Source organism: Notechis scutatus, chromosome 4 (genome assembly GCF_049901735.1).
Source record: "Notechis scutatus isolate UNSWTSFEM ecotype Mainland chromosome 4, rNotScu1.2, whole genome shotgun sequence".
Lineage (NCBI taxonomy): Eukaryota > Metazoa > Chordata > Lepidosauria > Squamata > Elapidae > Notechis > Notechis scutatus.
In genome coordinates, this window is record NC_142012.1 from 2,385,087 (window position 1) to 2,403,766 (window position 18,680).

At 47.6% G+C, this 18,680-nt stretch overlaps 1 protein-coding gene across 3 annotated transcripts in view; it reads right to left on the bottom strand.

Annotated features, from left to right (window-relative positions):
- Nucleotides 1–5,037: 5,037 nt before the first annotated feature.
- PTPRA (protein tyrosine phosphatase receptor type A) overlaps nucleotides 5,038–18,680 on the bottom strand; it is a 135,368-nt gene continuing 121,725 nt past the window's right edge. For all 3 annotated transcript variants that reach the window (XM_087962661.1, XM_087962660.1, XM_087962662.1), the window contains 4 exons: nucleotides 16,894–17,019; nucleotides 14,107–14,258; nucleotides 11,976–12,111; nucleotides 5,038–5,539 (listed from right to left, as the gene is read on the bottom strand). In XM_087962661.1, the coding sequence (XP_087818787.1) occupies nucleotides 5,465–5,539; nucleotides 11,976–12,111; nucleotides 14,107–14,258; nucleotides 16,894–17,019 (489 nt within the window). In that variant the 3' untranslated portion in view covers nucleotides 5,038–5,464. The remainder of the gene's footprint in view (nucleotides 5,540–11,975; nucleotides 12,112–14,106; nucleotides 14,259–16,893; nucleotides 17,020–18,680) is intronic.

Here is an 18,680-nt window from a genome sequence, read left to right on the forward strand (position 1 = left end):
GGACTAGAAGACCTTCAAGGGTCCTTCCAACTCTTGCTATTCTGACTTCAACTCCCAGAATTCTCCAGCCAGGATCTGTGGGTTTCCTCCTTGAGCAGGGGCTGGACTAGAAGACCTTCAAGGGTCCTTCCAACTCTTGCTATTCTGACTTCAACTCCCAGAATTCTCCAGCCAGGATCTGTGGGTTTCCTGCTTGAGCAGGGGCTGGACTAGAAGACCTTCAAGGGTCCTTCCAACTCTTGCTATTCTGACTTCAACTTTCCCAGAACTCCCCAGACAGTGTCCTTTGAGACGGACCAGCCCACAAGGGGGTGAATTCCCTACGCCAGGGTGTCCAACCTTGGCAACTTTAAGACTTGTGGACTTCAACTCCCAGAGTTCCTCAGCCAGCTGGCTGAGGAACTCTGGGAGTTGAAGTCCACAAGTCTTAAAGTTGGGACACCTGCTCTCCGCAATCTCTTTCATCCATCTTGCATTATCTTCCTTGGAGTTGGATGGAGCGTGAGAATTTTTATTTGATAGTTCGCTGCTTTTGAGATCCAGGAAGATCAGCCCTGCCGGCTTGGGAATTCTGGGAGTTGAAGTCCACCCATCTCAAAGTTGCCAGCACTGAGAAATACTTAAAAAAAGACCTAGCTGGGCTGGTTGAAATATAAATCGCCACCAGAGGGCGATGGGAGAGATTCAAACCATCAAAATTGACTCTTTGGTGCCCCCACTGTCACGCTGGAGCATTGCAGCACAGACAATAGTCGATTGTCTACTACTTCACCAAAGGCAAGCAAACTCCATGACAGGCTTGGAGGCATCAGAGGAAGAACGAAGAGCAAAAACAGGACAAGGAAAAAGAAATGAGTTGAGGATCCTCCAAGCAGAAAGCGCACCCGTGTTAAAGAGGAAAGGGGAAAAAAAAACTTTTGATGCATTTTGTTTTTGAAAGAGGGGTGAGGAAAGGAGAGGAAAAGAGGAATTATGGGTGAACTGGTACAAACTCAACCAGTTTTGTGTGTGTGTGTGTGTGTGTGTGTGCCGCCCTTAAAAGAGAATGATGAGAAGGCTAGATGAAGGAAGGAAGGAAGGAAGGAAGGAAGGAAGGAAGGAAGGAAGGAAGGAAGGAAGGAAGGAAGGAAGGAAGGAAGGAAGGAAGGAAGGAAAGAGACATGGAGGGAAGGAAGGAAGGAAGGAAGGAAGGAAGGAAGGAAGGAAGGAAGGAAGGAAGGAAGGAAGGAGTGGGAGGAAGGAAGGAAGGAAAGAGACATGGAGGGAAGGAAGGAAGGAAGGAAGGAAGGAGGAAGGAAGGAGGAGGAAGGAAAGAGACATGGAGGGAAGGAAGGAAGGAAGGAAGGAAGGAAGGAAGGAAGGAAGGAAGGAAGGAAGGAAGGAAGGAAGGAAGGAAGGAAGGAAGGAGAGATGGCTCAATTCTGAATGGATGCTGGTCGAAGGAATGGAAGGAATGCGTGGGGGAAATGCAACGAAGAAAGGATGGACAAAATGGGAAAGAGGTTCTTTGGGCAGGCGCTTCCTCGCTGCGTGTCCGTAGCCTCCCAAAATTTATTTCCTCCTAAGTAACGGCCCTTGGACAAGTCCTAGAACAGGGGTGGGCAAACTTTTTGGCTCGGGGGCCTCATTGACTTTTAAAATTTGACAGACGGGCCACCACCTGGCGTCGAAATGCCTGTCATTACAAGTCAAAATCAAATGAATGCAATCATTCAATCATTCACATCAAACCTTAATTCTGTACCAATCTTTGGCGGGCCGGATTAAAAAGACCAACGGGCCGGATGTGGCCCGCGGGCCGTAGTTTGCCCACCCCTGTCCTAGAAGGAATTGCAATGGATAGTATGCTTCTAAAAGAGAGGGGGGGGGGAGGAAAAAAGGGGGGGGGAAGAGAATTTAAACTCTAGATTGGGGTGGGTAGGAAGGGCCACCTCCAAAAGGGCGTTGGGGCACGTAGGTCCTGGACCACCGCTCCCAAAGGGAGAAGGAACAAATCCCAGTGGTTAAGGTCCACAAATGAAGATACCTTTGTCTTCACATACGGTTGATTCCTACTTTGTTATCGTGCAGTAGTATCGCTGTGGTATGTTTTATCTCTGGTTTCATCTCTCAGTAGATGAAAGACCTCATTCCCTCTATCCAGGATCATGAGAAGACACAAAGTTGGGCTACACGTTCCTTCAGCACCAGAAGATCCTTGCCAGCCACCAAGGTCCATGGGAGAAGTCATCCTAAGGTAGCGTTGTGGTTCACCAGCAGCAGGTACGGACGGCTGAGGTCGCGGAGAGCGAGGACTCGGATGAGGGGCCTGCGTGTGATGCAGGGATGGGGCCAGGACCATCAGAGAGTGGAGTGCTGCCTTCGGAGATCGTGGAGGCTGGCAGAAGTGAGGAAGAGGCGCCCGAGGAGCCTGTGCCCAGTGTGCATGCGCTCAGGGCTACTTGAAGTAAAGAGCAGCTGCAGCAGAACGGGCAACTCAGGAGTAAGGCTGGAAGGTGATGGCCCCTCCCTTAAGAGATAAAAGCCAGCTGAGAAACCGGAGTTCTTTGCAGGAAGCAAAGACGTTTTTGCACTCAAGCCTTGTGGACGTTCGGATTCTCTTAGTTTGTGTTTGGAGACTCTTTGTGTTTGAAATTCTTCTTGGCAACTTTATCTCGTGTTCTTGGCAGCCTTGCACCACCTTGGCAAGGCTCCTTCTTATCACAGACCATTAGTTTGAAACAGCCTTTTAACCACTGTTGACCTCAAAAGTGATAGTTAGCCTTAGGGCCCAGCCAATGTTCAAATGAAGGTATTTATTTCGGATTGAAGGGGTGGGTGGGCAGAGGAGCAGTTTCAAAGCATCTGATCCCATTTTTTGTGGAGGGAGGTGACGGTAGATTTTTGGTGAGATTTTGAGGACATCGTCTCGACAGATTTCAGTGCGACGCTGCCGTGTTTGGCCAGCCATTTTACATAGTATTCCTATTATGCCATTTTTAAAGACTTTTTTCCCCCCTTTCTGTGTTAACTTCAGTGAACTTAAAAAAAAAAAAAAGGAGCGTAGCCTTCTAAATGCAGAAAGCTGCCCTTCCAAAGTAGAAGAATGAAGAGGCAGGAAGATAATCCAGATTGGGAGAAAAATATATATATCTGTTTCATGAAAAGGTTCTTTTGTCTTTTCCTTCCACGTCCTCTTCCTTTTTTCCAATCCAACAAGACCCTGCTGGCTTTTTAAAATTTGAGTGAAAAAAAAAATTAAATAAATCCAATTTTTACAGCACTTTTGCACTTTGTGCAAAGTAGAGAGAGTGAGGCCTGCTGACTGCAGCCGTCTAAGAGAAGAAAGTTGAAGAGGCCTCAAACAGTTTTTCCCAAACGGAGTCCAGAAAATTTTGGGAAGCTGCAAATCCCAGGATATTTGGAACAATCCATGTTAAGAAGGACAACTCATGGCTGTTAAGGTGTGGGAAGTGTAAGAGTTCGCGCTGAGAAAACGCAATAGAAGACTTGTAGCTAAAACTTCTGGAAACCAGGATCTTTCAATACACAGAGAGGAGGAATGACGAGCGACAAATATAAGAGGGGAAATAATAATAATAATAATAATCAAAACTCTTTCGGCGAAGTTTAGGGAGCTGGAAATTTGGGACACGTGTGTGTGTGTGTTTCTGCTCGCGATGCCTAAGCAGGGAAGGATGAGGAGGTGGAAGCCAACCAGGGTACATCAGCCCAAAACGTGTCGAAAACAAAGGGAAACAAGCAACACACAAACCAAAACGGCACTCAGGCCACTGTACGAAGCAGATAAAATTCGAAAGGAAAAGAGTTTAGATGAAAGCATTTTCAGCATCCAGAGAATCACGCTGGAAAACCTGCCAGTCAATAAAGAAACCAAGGAGACATCCAGATGTGCCAGATCTTAAGAGGGGACCTTTGTAGATGGTCGTCCCTCCCCCCCAAAAATGGAGCATCTTCTCCATCATAGCTGGGATCCTCAGCTCTCCACATTTCGAACTCAGAACTAAGGAGCAATTTCCTGACAGGGAAGGACAATCAGCCAGTGGATTCTTGACTTGTCTCCAGAAGTTGTGGGCGCTTCAACCCTGGAAGTTTTTAAAGACTGGACAGCCATGTGTGTCCTGAATGGTATTGAATGGTCGCCTGCTTGAACTGGGGGTTGGACTAGAAGACCTCCGAGATCCCTTCCAGCTCTCATCTTCCGTTATTATATTTCATTTATTACATTCCTATGCTGCTCCTACAAAGTGACTGGGTGGATTACAAACTCTATGTATATCATTCCCCCCTCCCCCCTCTGCTTATTATAAATTTATATTCTCCAAAGCCCCCGAAGAAGGCAGGACAAGAAGCAACGGACGGAAACTCATCAAGGGGAGAAGCAACTAAGGAGAAATTACCTGACAATTAGAACAATGAAGCAGTGGAACAATCTGCCTCCAGAAACTGTGGCTGCTCCAACACTGGAAGTTTTTAAGAGACTGGATAACCCTTTGTCTGAAGTGGTGTAGGGTTTCCTGCCTAGGCAGGGGGTTGGACTAGAAGACCTCCAAGGTCCCTTCCAACTCTCTTCTTCTCTTCTTCTATTTTATTTCTTACATTCTTATGCCACTGATCCCTCCTAAAAGGTGATGCTGGCCTATTACAAACTCTATGTATTATCTTCCACCCTGCTTATTATAAATTCATTTTGTATGGCAATTTTCCAGGTAGGAGGGACTTTTTAACTGCCAGAATTCCCTATTATTCTAGGTTTTGTAACATCAGTTTGAGAACATCCAGCCTGAATTCCAAAGAGCATTAGAGGTTCCACACTTTTAACTACTTATGGGAAGGGATATGCAAATGGGAAAATATTCTTTTTCGTCCACCAAAATCTCTACTAAATACTCTTTAAAAAAAACAACAACTTGTAAAAGAACGAAACTTTCAAGGGGTTTCCCAGGGAATGGAGGAAAAAGGAATTATTATTTTTTAAATGTTATTGGTGTGCCACTCTTTTCTTTTCAAAGAAACCGCTGATAGGAAGAAATCTCATTTGGTGTTTAAAAAGCTTTACTCCCTCAAAGGGGAAAAAAAAAGAGATTTACAAAATAAAACAAAACAAAACCAGCCTGCATAAACTCTCCAGAGAGAGAAGGGTGTGTTTTTTTCTTTTCTTTTCTGACAATATTAATCCAAATATCACACTATTTAATTCCCCAATGCAACTTTGGGGGTAGGGGGGGAAAAAGTGCCTACAGCCTTCTTTTATCTAACACTTTTTGCTACATATAAAATTTCAAAGCTCATTAATAGCAATCTTAATGGTACCAACCCTTCTAGAACAGTTAAGATTATATACACATTTGAGGCGTGGGGGGTGTGGTGTGTGTGTGGGGGGATAGGGATATTAACAAACAGAATATTACAAAGTATTAAAGAAGGCAACTCTTGTTCTTTCTTTTCCGGCGAGTTTTCGGCTTCACTTGAAGTTGGCATAATCTGAAAAGGCATCTATATATTCCTGGACTACCTTGTAGCAGAATTCGTACTGTTCCTGGGGATTAGACAGAAGAGAAAGCGGTGATGAGCGACGGAACAAACCAGGGATTCCCCCAAAAGATCTTCGGACGAACCTGGGAGCTTCCCAGAATCCAAGAATTTGGGGGGAAATTCACTGTCAGGCCCCTGTGGGAATCTGATTCTGAGGGGGAGGCTGAGCAGCTGACTGGGGAGCGGGAGTGTGGCTCTAGTGGCTGTGGAAGAAACTGGGGAAGGGCACAGGCCGTCCCCTTTTCATCCTAGGGCACGCAGGGAGGAACGGAGAAGGGAGCAAACTGGCTTACGGGAGAGAAAAGGGCCCTGATCCCTTTTCATGAGTTGCAGCTGGGAGAACAGGATGTAAGTGGGGCGTTTACACACAGCTCGTTGCTGGAAGCAAAGTATGCATTATCTCGGTCGAGGCTTATCTGGGTTTTTGGCGTCCTCCCAACTGTGGGTGCTGCGTTATCTTGTGGAAGTCTGCAATTTATCATCCTGGCCTGCCGTGTTAATGACTTCCGTGTGGTTTGTGTTGGGTTTTTTAAATTTCTAATTATTTTTACTTTGGGTTTGGACTGCATCTCTTTCCTTCATAGACTGTTTTTGGAAGAGTTTGATCTCCAGCTGAGGATAACTGGACATTGGGGGCCAAGTTGGAGACATTAAAGCGAATTTATTCTACTTTTGTGACTTTGTTACTTTAGTGTCACGCCCCTGGGTCATCATATTCACCCACAGAGAAGTCACCGACTTAAGTGACTATGCGCTCAGAGCTCGAAGCATCGTTAGAGACCTCCCCCCCACCTTCATGGTCTGTTTCTCTGGCTCCCCTCGGGGAGGAGGCTTTGAAGTATCTATGGCAGGACTTCCAGATTCTCTAACCGCTTTCATTCCTTAGGCCAGCCATACGGTAAGCTCGCGGGATTCTCCTTTTTTTAAACTGCCGTGGATATGTATACACTAGCTCGATACCCACGCTTCGCTACAAAACCATGCGGTCGGGCTTAGTTTTTTTGGGAGGAAAATAAGGGGGAGAAAAATTCCGCCTCTGCCTACCAGCATCCATCAGTATCCATCTGGCTAGCGTCCTGTCAGTGTGTGAAAGAGTTGAGGGCTGTTTGGAAACTGAAACACTATTTGCTGTGTGAGCAAGAAGGAGACAGCAAGGAGCTTGGGCGTGGCTTAGCTCAAGTGTTCTGGACTCAAGCTGCTTGCTGCTGTGAAAGTGAAACTGAAACTCCTCTGCTTATGTTTTGCATTTGGAAGATATTTCAGGTGGGGAGGGGGAGTAGAACTCCTTAGCATCAGAGCGTGTTAATAATAATAATAATATAGGAAATGCTCTAAATGCTCTGATGGTCAGAATGGTTTTTTCTTCATCCTGATTGGTTGGGAGTCTTGGTCTGTGTTTATTGGTCTTGGAGTTTGTTGTGTTCTGCTTGATTGGTGTTTCTAATATTTTCTGTCTGTTTTTTGGCTCTTTTTGTATCTACATGTGGAGCAAGAAGATCTGCTTGTAAGTTTCGACGTGGTTTCACTATTCACTCAAGTCCCGATAAAAGAGACCCTTGAAATCATCAAAAATAAATACCAACCAGCTAAACACCTCATGGAACTAACAGAACACTGCTTAACCAACACATATTTCATATACAAAGGACAAAGATACAAACAAATAGAAGGAGCCCCCATGGGATCACCACTGTCACCCGTCATTGCAAACCTGTTCATGGAAGAATCCGAAACCAGAGCCCTGGCCAATGCCATCCACAAACCCAAACTATGGTTAAGATACATCGATGACACATTTGTGATTTGGCCCCATGGAAAAGAAAACCTAAATAATTTCCTAACACACCTAAACAGCACACACCCCAAAATCAAGTTCACCATGGAAACAGAAACAAACAAACAACTACCATTCCTAGATGTACTAATCTACAAAAAAACAGATGGCACACTAGGACACACCATATACCAGAAGAAAACACAGACCAACCACTACCTCAAGGCCCAATCCCACCACCACCCAGCACAGATAAACTCCATGGCCAAAACACTAATTGCCAGAACCAAACGCCTGGCAGACAAGACACACATTAAGGCTGAACTATGCACCCTGACTAAAATATTGACAGCCAACGGCTTCCACAAAAGCAAAATCACCGGTTTGATCCACAAAAACACATTGAGACATAATGGAGACCCGGAAGATGAACAGACCTATGGAACAGCTGTCCTGCCCTACATAAGAGGTACTACAGACAAAATTAGTAAGGTACTACACAGACATCACATCAGGACTGCCTTCAAAACAGACAGAAAAATAGCAGCCATCCTAAGAAACCCAAAAGATAAAATTGACCTGGAAAACCAAGGCATATATGAAGTCCCCTGTGCATCATGCCCGGCCACATACATTGGACAGACCAATAGAAGAATAAGCACCCGCCTGGATGAACACAAAATGCAGTCAAAAAGCTGGAACACACTTCCTCACTAGTCCAACACATGAAAGCCACAGGTCATAGCATCAACTTCAATGGCACCAATAGCCACTATAGAAAACCCCAGCCACAGAATTATCAGAGAAGCCATAGAGATTGAAAAAGACCAGAAAGCATGAATAGAAGAGATGATTCCACCAGGCTGTCAATCATTTGGAAGCCTGCACTCACAAACAAAAAAAATCTCCACACCACTAGCCAGACAAGCACCTGGGCACAAACAGACCCCCTGATACCTCCAGCTCAAACACACCCCAACCAGGCACCCAGATGAAACCCAGCTTCCTAACAAATGATAGCCGTCCATTTACTCGGAGCCAAGCTGCACTAAAAGCCTCCAATACAGGAACACAATGTTGCCAGCCAACCAAGACAAAAAAAGCCACAAAACAGACAGAAGATATTAGAAACACCAGTCAAGCAGAACACAACAAACTCCAAGACCAATAAACACAGACCAAGACTCTCAACCAATCAGGATGAAGAAAAAACCATTCTGGCACAGCAATAGGCTGCCCCAAATTTAAATCTGAAACCACTGTAAAAGTCTGACTCACAGATGAACACTATACAGAAGCCTGATGATGGCAGATGAGATTCTGCCGAAACGTTGCTACAACTTTAAAAGCACAACTACAATGACGTGGGAAAATAGCCGAACAAAGCTGAATGCCATATATGTAAGTACCCGCGAAAACTTAAGAAAACATATATATATATTTGAATTGAACTAGGCTGTGATGTTTCTCTTTGCCATGTGTGTGTGTGTGTGTGTGTAGGCATAATGGTTATCTTTTGAGAGCTGAATGCAACGAAATTTCAGTGTATGCTGGTTAGTGTATATTTAAAGTGATAATAAAGATTCTATTCTGTTCTATTCTACTTTTTATATTCTATTCTATTCTGCACTCTATTTTGTCTCTTCTGCATTCTATTCTATTCTATTCTATTCTATTCTTCATTCCATTCCATTCTATCCATCTTCTATTTCTATTTATTTCTATATTTCTATTCCTATTCCTATCCCATTCCATATTCTACATCCCATTCTACACTTAAAGCATCTTTCTAATTTCAGGGATCCAAAATAGGCAATTATTTATGGAAAGGTTTTCAGGCTGTCCTTGACTTATGACCTTTCGGTTACGACGGTGCTGACGACCGGCCTTGGCACTTAGGACTCTGGCAGCATAAACACAGTCAGGGGTTCGTGGCAACTGGCATGGGCTACAACCACAACGGTTTCAGCATCCTGCAGTCACGCGGCTGCCTTTCGCAACTTTCCCAGCCGGCTTCTGGCAAACTAAGTCAATGGGGAAAGGTATCAACTAAAAAAAAAAATACTTCTTTGGTCTTTTTAGTGGCCAGCAGAAAGGGAGTGGTGGGGGTAGCAGTGCATTCCTTAAATGTTTCAGATAACTGCTAGGCAGCCAAAGCTGTTGGCACGCAAGATTATTACTGGGGAATGTGATGATTCTGGGCTACGGATGTGTCCCATTGGAGAATATGCATCCAGGGACTGAGGGGAAGATCAGGGTCAAGGGTGAGATGAAAGATGTTTTCTTAGTCGGCTGCACCCAGGAAACGCCGACATGTCAACTCCTAATAAATCAATTTATTTTTTTACTCTGAGACTTATGATTTGAATGGGGGTGGATTTATCGGAGCCCTGACAAAAGGTGGATCCGCTTAAGGACCCAGTGGTTTGCTTAACGGCTGTGGAAAAGGGCTGCAAAATGAGGTGAGGTCACATGATGCCTCATTTAACGACCCCGTCGCTCGGCGGTGATTGTAAGCCGAGGACTTCCTGCAGCTCAAAGAGACAAAAAAATGTAGACATGCGAAGTCAATAGGGGAAGGGGGATCCAATTAATGACCCAGTGAGTCGCTTAACGACTAGGGCAAAAAAAGGTTGGAAAATCAGGTTTGGTCACAGGGTGATTCACTTAACGACCTCGCTGCTCAGTGGTGGTCGTAAGTCGAGAACTACCTATATCTCAAAGGAAGAAGTAGAGGAATAAAGACCGGCTCACAAAGGACCATTGGCCTATGCCCGTGATGGTGAACCTATGGCACATGTGCCACATGGGGCACGCACTGCCATTTGTGCCGGCACGCGAGCTGCAGGCAAACTTACCTCACTGCACATGTGCACACCTCACAGCTGATTTTTGGCGGGTTTGAGGCCTTTTTCGGCCTCCCAGAGGAAATACCGGTGACAAAACGGGCCTAGTTTTCGGCCTGCAAAGCCTGCAGAAGCCTTCCTCAAGCCTCTGGGAGGCCGAAAAAGGCCTCAAACCCGCTGAAAATCAGCTGTGAAGCGCAGTGCAAGTAAGGAGGTGGTGGTGGTGGGTATTGTGCGCACGTGCATAGGGGGTGGGGGGGCACACATTGCCTTCTGGGCGCTGGCACGCGAGCACAAGGCATGAAAGTGTGAGCACAATTTTTGGCACAGGGGCCCAAAAAGAGTAGCCACCACTGGCCGATGCAGGCGAGAATTTCTCGTCCATTACAGATAGACCTCGACATGACCACAATTGAGTTCCCGTTGCTAAGTGAAACGGTTGCAAAGTGAGCTTTGCTCCGTTTTAATGGCCTCCCTCGCCTCCATCGTTAAGTGAATTGTTGCGGTTGTTAAGTTAGTGACACGGTTTTTTTTCCAGTGAATCCATCTTCCCCCTCGACTTTGATTGGTCAGGAGGTCGCCAAAGGGGAAATCACGGGACTCCCGGGACGCTAAAACAGGCGTAAAGTACATGCCAGTTGCCAAGCATCCGGATTTTGATCCCATCGTGGTTAAGCATCTAAATTGTGATCGTGGGACCAGGGAGATGCAGTAACAGTGGTTAAGTGTGAAAAAACAACAACTCATTGGTCACTTTTTCCCCCCGTGGGTGTTATCTGTCAACTAAAAAAATAAATACTCCTTTGACCTTTTTAGCTGCCAGCAGAAAGGGAGTGGGGGGAAACAGTGCATTCCTTAAGCGCCTAGATAATCGCCCTGGCAGCCCAACATTGTCAGAGCGCAAGATTATTACTGGAGAGCATGATTGATGACTCTTGGCTATGGATGTGTCCCATTGGAGAATATACATCCAGGGGGTGGGGGGGAAGACCAGGGTCAAGGGAGAAATTAATAATGTGTCTTAGTGTCGGCTGCACACAGGTAACGCCGACATGTCAACTCCTAATAAATCAATATTTTTTACTCTTGAGAGGTGCGGCTGGAGACTTATGATTTGAACGGGGGTGGATTTGTTGGAGCCCTAATATTATCATGTCATGTGGTCGCTAAAAGAAACCACTGTAAGTAGAGAACGACCTTTACTAAGCTTCACGGTCCCGTCCCCCTGTGTTGTGGTTCGCCGGCAGCAGGTGCGGACGGCTGAGGTCTCGGAGAGCGAGGACTTGATGCAGGGATGGGGCCAGGACCATCAGGGAGTGGATTGCGGCCTTCGGAGATGGTGGAGGCTGGCAGCAGTGAGGAAGAGGCCCCTGAGGAGCCTGTGCCCAGCGTGTGTGTGTGCGCAGGGCTGCTTGAAGGAAAGAGCAGCTGCAGCAGCACGGGCGACTCGGGAGTAAGGCTGCAAGGTAATGGCCTCCCTTAAGGGATAAAAGCCAGCTGAGAAACAGGAGTTCTTTGCAGGAAGCAAAGACGTTTTTGCACTCAAGCCTTGTGGACATTCGGATTATCTTGGTTTGTGTTTGGAGACTCTTTGGGTTTGAAATATTTCTGGGCAACTTTATCTCGTGTTCTTGGCAGCCTCGCACCATCTTGGCAAGGCTCGTTCTTATCAGAGACCATGAGTTTGAAACAGCCTTTTCACCGGGAAGGAACGGGATTCGCAGAGAAGCATTAAAAGCTTTTGCTTTTTATCTCTTGTTTGTTGTTTGTTTCCTTGGAACAAGCTTTGGGTCAGAACACCCTGGCGGGCTGAGTCTTACCAGTGTTTGCACCATGTGCGGCCTCTGTAACCTCAAGCTCTTTACCGTCTGAAAGACGTCCAGAATTCCTTCCGCCTTGACCCTCTCCAGGACGGTGCCCAACGCACAAAAAGTCCCCGTCCGCCCAGCTCCAGCACTGTGTGAAGGAATACAAAGGGGAGATCAAACAAGAGTCCTTCCTTCTCCGGAGACCCAACTTACAAGGGGACGAGAGCTCGGGAGGTCTACTCAATGGTTGTGGGCGTGGTGGAGAAGATGAGCTGCTCTGTTGAAGGAAGAAGGGTTGGGTCCAGTAGTGCAGGGGTAGCCAACCTTTTGGACCTCAGGGACCACCAAAACTCATAATTTTAAATCCCGCGGACCACTAATATGGATTTTGACTAACGGTGGCTTGCGGACGTTGGTGGGAAGGTCGGTCCCCTATTCCAGAGCTGCAGGAGTCACAGGACTGGCCCCTTTGGTCATCCCGGAGTAGCTGCTCCTCCACTTGGGTGCACCGGCCTGCCACGGACTGGAGCAGCTGCTCCGGGATGGCCAAAGGGGCCAATCCTGTGACTCCTGAAGCTCTGGAATAGGGGACCGACTTTCCCACCGACGTCAGTAAGCCACCCCGGGCGGATTGTCCCTCCCTCCACCTTGTTGGTCTTACCTTCCAGTTCCAGCTCACGTGGCTCTACTCAAGGTAAGGTTTGCGCTGGGAGACAGCGGGTGGGCGGGCCATGTGGGGGGGTTGCAGCCTTGTGTTTCCCACACAGCCTGGATTAATTGCTTTTTTGGGGGGGGAAACATTGCTCTGCGGACCACCCAAATTTTCTTGTGGACCGCCAGTGGTTCCCTGGCCCACTGGTTGCCGACCACTGCAGTAGTGGCTTCCTACCTTGGTCGCTACCGATTGGGCGGGTGATTGGGCGTGCGCGTACGCCCTTAACATGTGCGCACAGGCGTGTTTCTAACGCACCCATCAGCCGAGAGGAGGACGAAACGAAAAGCTCGGAGTGACCCTCGCTTTTTGCATCCTCTCGGCTGATCGTCAGGGGGGAACCAGTTTGGACCAATGGGTAAGATTTTCTTTTTTTTCTTTTTTTAACTGATGGTTCGACTGAACCGGGTCAAACCGGTAGCATACCACCACTGGTTGGGGTCAAAGGCCAGTCTGAAGGTACCGTCTAGCCCGGGACTGCAGAGGCACGGAGATCGTGAAGCAAAGTTTCTTCAAGGAAGAGAGGTGGTTTGGTGCGGTGCTTAAGCTGCTGGCTTAGAAACTGGGAGACGGTGAGTTCTAGTCCTGCCTTAGGCATGAAAGCAAGCTGAGTGACTTGGGGCCAATTAGCAAGGAGACTGGGAGTTCTAGTCCTGCCTTAGGCATGAAAGCCGGCTGGTGACTTTGAATCAACCACAGGAGACTGGGTGTTCTAGTCCCACCTTAGGTAGGAAAGGTGGATGTGTGACCTCAGGACAATCACCAAGTTATAATGAGTTCTAGTTTCACCTTAGGCATGGAAGCTGACTGGGTGACTTTGGACCAATCACCAGGAGACGGTGAGTTCTAGTCCCACCGTAGGTGTGAAAGCTGATTGGGTGACTTTGGGCCAATCACCAGGAGACGGTGAGTTCTAGTCCCACCGTAGGCGTGAAAGCCGATTGGGTGACTTTGGGCCAATCACCAGGAGATGGTGAGTTCTAGTCCCACCTTAGGTAGGAAAGGTGGATGTGTGACCTCAGGAAAATCACCAAGTTATAGTGAGTTCTAGTTTCACCTTAAGCATGGAAGCCGATTGGGTGACTTTGGGCCAATCACCAGGAGAGGGTGAGTTCTAGTCCCACCGTAGGCGTGAAAGCCGATCGGGTGACTTTGGGGGCAGTCCTCTCTTTCAGCCCAACCCCACCTCCCAAGGTTATTACTGCGAGAAAGAGGAGAGGAAATGAGCATTAGGCCCTAATCGTCAAGACGAGGTGCAAATAAATGCGCTCCTTTTTTTGGGATCCATGGCATCGGTTTCCGTGGTGCGCTTCAAAAGCCTCAGGGATGCGAGTTGGCCCCTGCAAAGGGGTGCCCTCAAAACACACACACACACACACACACACACACACACACACACACACACACACACACACACACAGAGAGAGCTACCTGCAATGCACAGTGATGGGGTGATTGCCGGACTGCTGCTGCTGCTTCTGCACGGCTGCTATGATGTTGATCATGCCTTTCCCGTCGGTGGGAATCCCCACCTCTGGCCACCCGTGGAAGTGGAACTGTCGGATTTGCCGGCTTTTGTTTTCCTGAGGAGGGGACGGGGGGGAAAGAATGTAGAATAATATCGTTAGAAGGGGCCTTCAAGGTCTTCTAGTCCATCCCTCCCCTTAGGTAGGAAACCCTAGACCAGTGGGGGGGCTAACCTTTTTCGGCTCGCAGGGCAGCACCCAGAAGGCAATGCGTGCCGCCCACCCCCCCCCCATGCCCGCTGCGTGCCCTGTGCATCTCTGAGCATGCGCGCGTGTGTCTTCCACACATCCCCGCCCAGTGGTGGGATTCAAATTTTTTTTACAACTGGTTCTGTGGCCGTGGCGTGGTGGCCGTGGCAGGGGAAGGATATACTGCAAAATCCCCCTTCCCTTCCTTCCCCTCCCCACTAACCTGCTTTCCAGCTCCCTTCTCCTGTGCAGGGCAACCCAAGGAGACCCAGCCGATCAGCTGGGACTCAATGGGAGGCGGAGAAGAGATGGGGATGGCGGGGCCAGTCAGAGGCGGGATTAGCCGGTTCTCCAGAACTACCCCACATTTCTGCTACTGGTTCTCCAGAACCGGTCTAAACCGTCTGAATATACCACCTGTGGACATCATCACCCTTTGAGGACCTTGTGCCAGAGGTGACCTCCACAAACCCAGGTTCAATGGAGGTTAAAGAGAACCTGCAGATGTCTGTGAAGACGCTCCAATCCTTCAGGTCCGAGTTGACCCAAAGATGTTTTTTGAAGACCTTTTGCTTCTCATCCAAGAAGCTTCTTCAGGTCGAACTGGAGAAGAACGGAAGAAGCTCCTTGCATTAGAAGCAATACGTTTTCAGAAAAATAAAGCAAGAAAGTCCGGTTGCCTTTTGGAAAAAGCACCCCTGGGACAGAACCAGGACAGCCTTATGTGCAAATTTGGGGGTGCCCAGGCCGGGCTCTAGAAGTTCACCATAACTCCAGAGCAGTGGTGGGATACAATTTTTTTTTACTACCGGTTCTGTGGACTAACCCATTTCTACTACTGGTTAGTTAGGGTTAGGGTTGGTGGGGCCAGTCAGAGGTGGGATTGGCCGGTTCTCTGAACTACTCAAATTTTCCACTACTGGTTCTCCAGAACCAGTCCGAACCAGCCGAATACCACCTCTGCCCCCGCCCCTGCGCACCAGATACCGACAATCAGCTGTCAGGTGGGTGGCGTGTGCGCATGTGCAACCTCTCGTGTGCGGGCAGAAGTGCTCTGTGGGCCACTCCTGGCATGCGTGCCATAGGTTCACCATCACGGCCCGATACCATTTCAGACAAATGGCTCTGCAATCTCTCCTTAAATACTTCCAGTGTTGGAGCATTCACAAGCTTCTGGTGGCAAGTTGTTCCACTGATTAACTGTTCTAATTGTCAGGAACTTTTCTCCTTCGTTCCAGGTTGCTTCTCTCCTTGATGAGTTTTCATCTATGGCTTCTTGGCGATCCCTGTGGCCCCCGTTGCCACCACGAAGGGAACCCCACAATTCTTAGGCGAGGCAACTTCCTGCTGGCTTCCGCAAGCGAAGTCATTGGGGAAGCTGGCAGGAAGTGGTCAGTGTCGGGTGGCTTGCAAGCAGATCGGCAGGCATGGGCGGTGTAGTAAGTCTCTTAAGAATTTGCACGGGGTGGAGGACTTCGAGGGGAGATGCAAAAGGGATCCGGGGGGGGGGGAGGAGGTTGGGAGAGACTTACTCTTGAAATTTGCAACCTTTCTTTGCTGGTTTCCCCAATGGCTTTCTGGGGAAGCCAGCGGGAAAACCTGCAAACGCCGATCACAAGATCACATTGTAATGAGTCATACTGTTCTGACCTCGGCTTCCTTAGCAAGTGGAAAACACACTCTCAAGTCCCGGCAAAACCTCTTTTTACCTCCACGGCTGTGTATTCCGTTCATTCCCAGCCTGCAAGGCTTCGCCAACAGTCTTTCAGGGGAATGTGGATCCATACCCACCTTATATGGCACTTGGGATGAGGCCAGAGCACTAACTGCCCGACACAGGGCAAGGCCAAGCTTAACACAGAGCCAAACGGAACTTTTCAAAGTTTGTGTTCTGAGCAAACAAACTAATTGCTTCCTGTAAAAGCCTCCCCGCTTTTGCTCCTCTTTTAATTCCTATGGGAGGGGCCCAACGCTGTCCACCTGTGCCCTTACTCCCAGGTCGACCCTGAGTTCTTAATTGTTCCCTTCTCCTGGCAGCTCTGTGCATGAGCATATCGGGAACAGGCTCCGGCTGTTCTTCTGCCTCACTGATTTCCAAATCCGAAGGCAGCTGACAATTGCTGCCAGCCTGCCCTGGCCTCATCTCTGCCTCCGATGCAGACCCCCTCATCCAAGCCTTCCTTAGCCTCCAAGACTGGCCCAGGTTTCCCCTCCCCGCAGCCTCCTTGCTACTGTCTAACTCTGCTGCCAGCTCCGTCAGCCGCTGGCCGGCCACAACACATACGTGTGAGCCGATTCCCGAGCAACCAGATCGTGATCACACGAGTGCGGGAACGCTGGGATGCCAAAAACTCCGAGGATCGGTCGTAAGCACGACTCACTTGGCACCGTCATGACTTTGGTCATAGTGTCCAATTGGCTCTGCATCCTTTTCCAGAGACCGGGAACCTGTCCATGACTGGCGGGTCCCTGGAGACCTAGATGGGGGTCTCTCGACACGTACCCTGTTGTTGGTCACCAGCAGGTCCCGCACTGTGTAGCTCTCACACTCTTCCTCCTTCTTCAGTTCTATGGCGATGTCTCCGTAAGCTACAGAGCCGTCCGAAGGCCAATACTGGGCACACTTCTCCTAGCGTGTCAGGAAACAGGAAAGATAGGACTGTGAGAAAGCTCGCGGAGAAGAGGAACCGGTCCTCTGGTGGCCCCCCCTTCGTGGTGAGGGGGTGCAATGAAGCCCCATGGTGGCTTTCATTAGGTTCTTCACAAAGGGAAACCAGGTGTCTCCTCCAGCTGGTTTGCGAGAAGGACAACCTGAAAGGAAACCACGGAGCTCATTTCCAGAAGACAGGACGATGGCCACTCGGAGGGGTCCTCGGTGCTCTCCGAGCTGGGTGGTTTTCTTGCAGGCATTTCACGGCCCAACTAGGCAACATCGTCAAGAGCTAGAAGGGAGTGGGATTTGTGGAGAAGGAGGAGGAGGAGAGGAAGAGGACGGTGGGGTCCTTGGTGCTCTCTGAGCTGGGTGGTTTTCTTATAGACGTTTCATGACCCAACTAGGGGATATTATCACTGCTAGAAGGGAGTGGGGTTTGCAAGGAGGAAGAGGAAGAGGAGGAGGAGGAGGAGGAGGAGGAAAATGACTGTGGGGTCCTTGGCACTCTCTGAGCTTGGCAGTTTTCTTGCAGACATTTCATGACCCAACTATTGACCTCACCCCTTTCCTAAGAGGTCTGTAGGGGGCGGACATAAGCGCACCAACATGCCTACCGTCCCTGTCCTATTGTTTCTTTTATTTTTCTTATATGTACCCATTTCATGTCTTCATAACTATGTTTATGCTTATACCGTCCCTGTCCTATTGTTTCTTTTATTTTTCTTATATGTACCCATTTCATGTCTTCATAACTATGTTTATACTTATACCGTCCCTGTCCTATTGTTCCTTTTATTTTTCTTATATGTACCCATTTCATGTCTTCATAACTATGTTTATGCTTATACCGTCCCTGTCCTATTGTTTCTTTTATTTTTCTTATATGTACCCATTTCATGTCTTCATAACTATGTTTATACTTATACCGTCCCTGTCCTATTGTTTCTTTTATTTTTCTTACATGTACCCATTTCATGTCTTCATAACTATGTTTATGCTTATACCGTCCCTGTCCTATTGTTCCTTTTATTTTTCTTATATGTACCCATTTCATGTCTTCATAACTATGTTTATGCTTATACCGTCCCTGTCCTATTGTTTCTTTTATTTTTCTTATATGTACCCATTTCATGTCTTCATAACTATGTTTATGCTTATACCGTCCCTGTCCTATTGTTTCTTTTATTTTTCTTATATGTACCCATTTCATGTCTTCATAACTATGTTTATGCTTATACCGTCCCTGTCCTATTGTTCCTTTTATTTTTCTTATATGTACCCATTTCATGTCTTCATAACTATGTTTATGCTTATACCGTCCCTGTCCTATTGTTTCTTTTATTTTTCTTATATGTACCCATTTCATGTCTTCATAACTATGTTTATGCTTATACCGTCCCTGTCCTATTGTTTCTTTTATTTTTCTTATATGTACCCATTTCATGTCTTCATAACTATGTTTATGCTTATACCGTCCCTGTCCTATTGTTCCTTTTATTTTTCTTATATGTACCCATTTCATGTCTTCATAACTATGTTTATGCTTATACCGTCCCTGTCCTATTGTTTCTTTTATTTTTCTTATATGTACCCATTTCATGTCTTCATAACTATGTATATGCTTATACCGTCCCTGT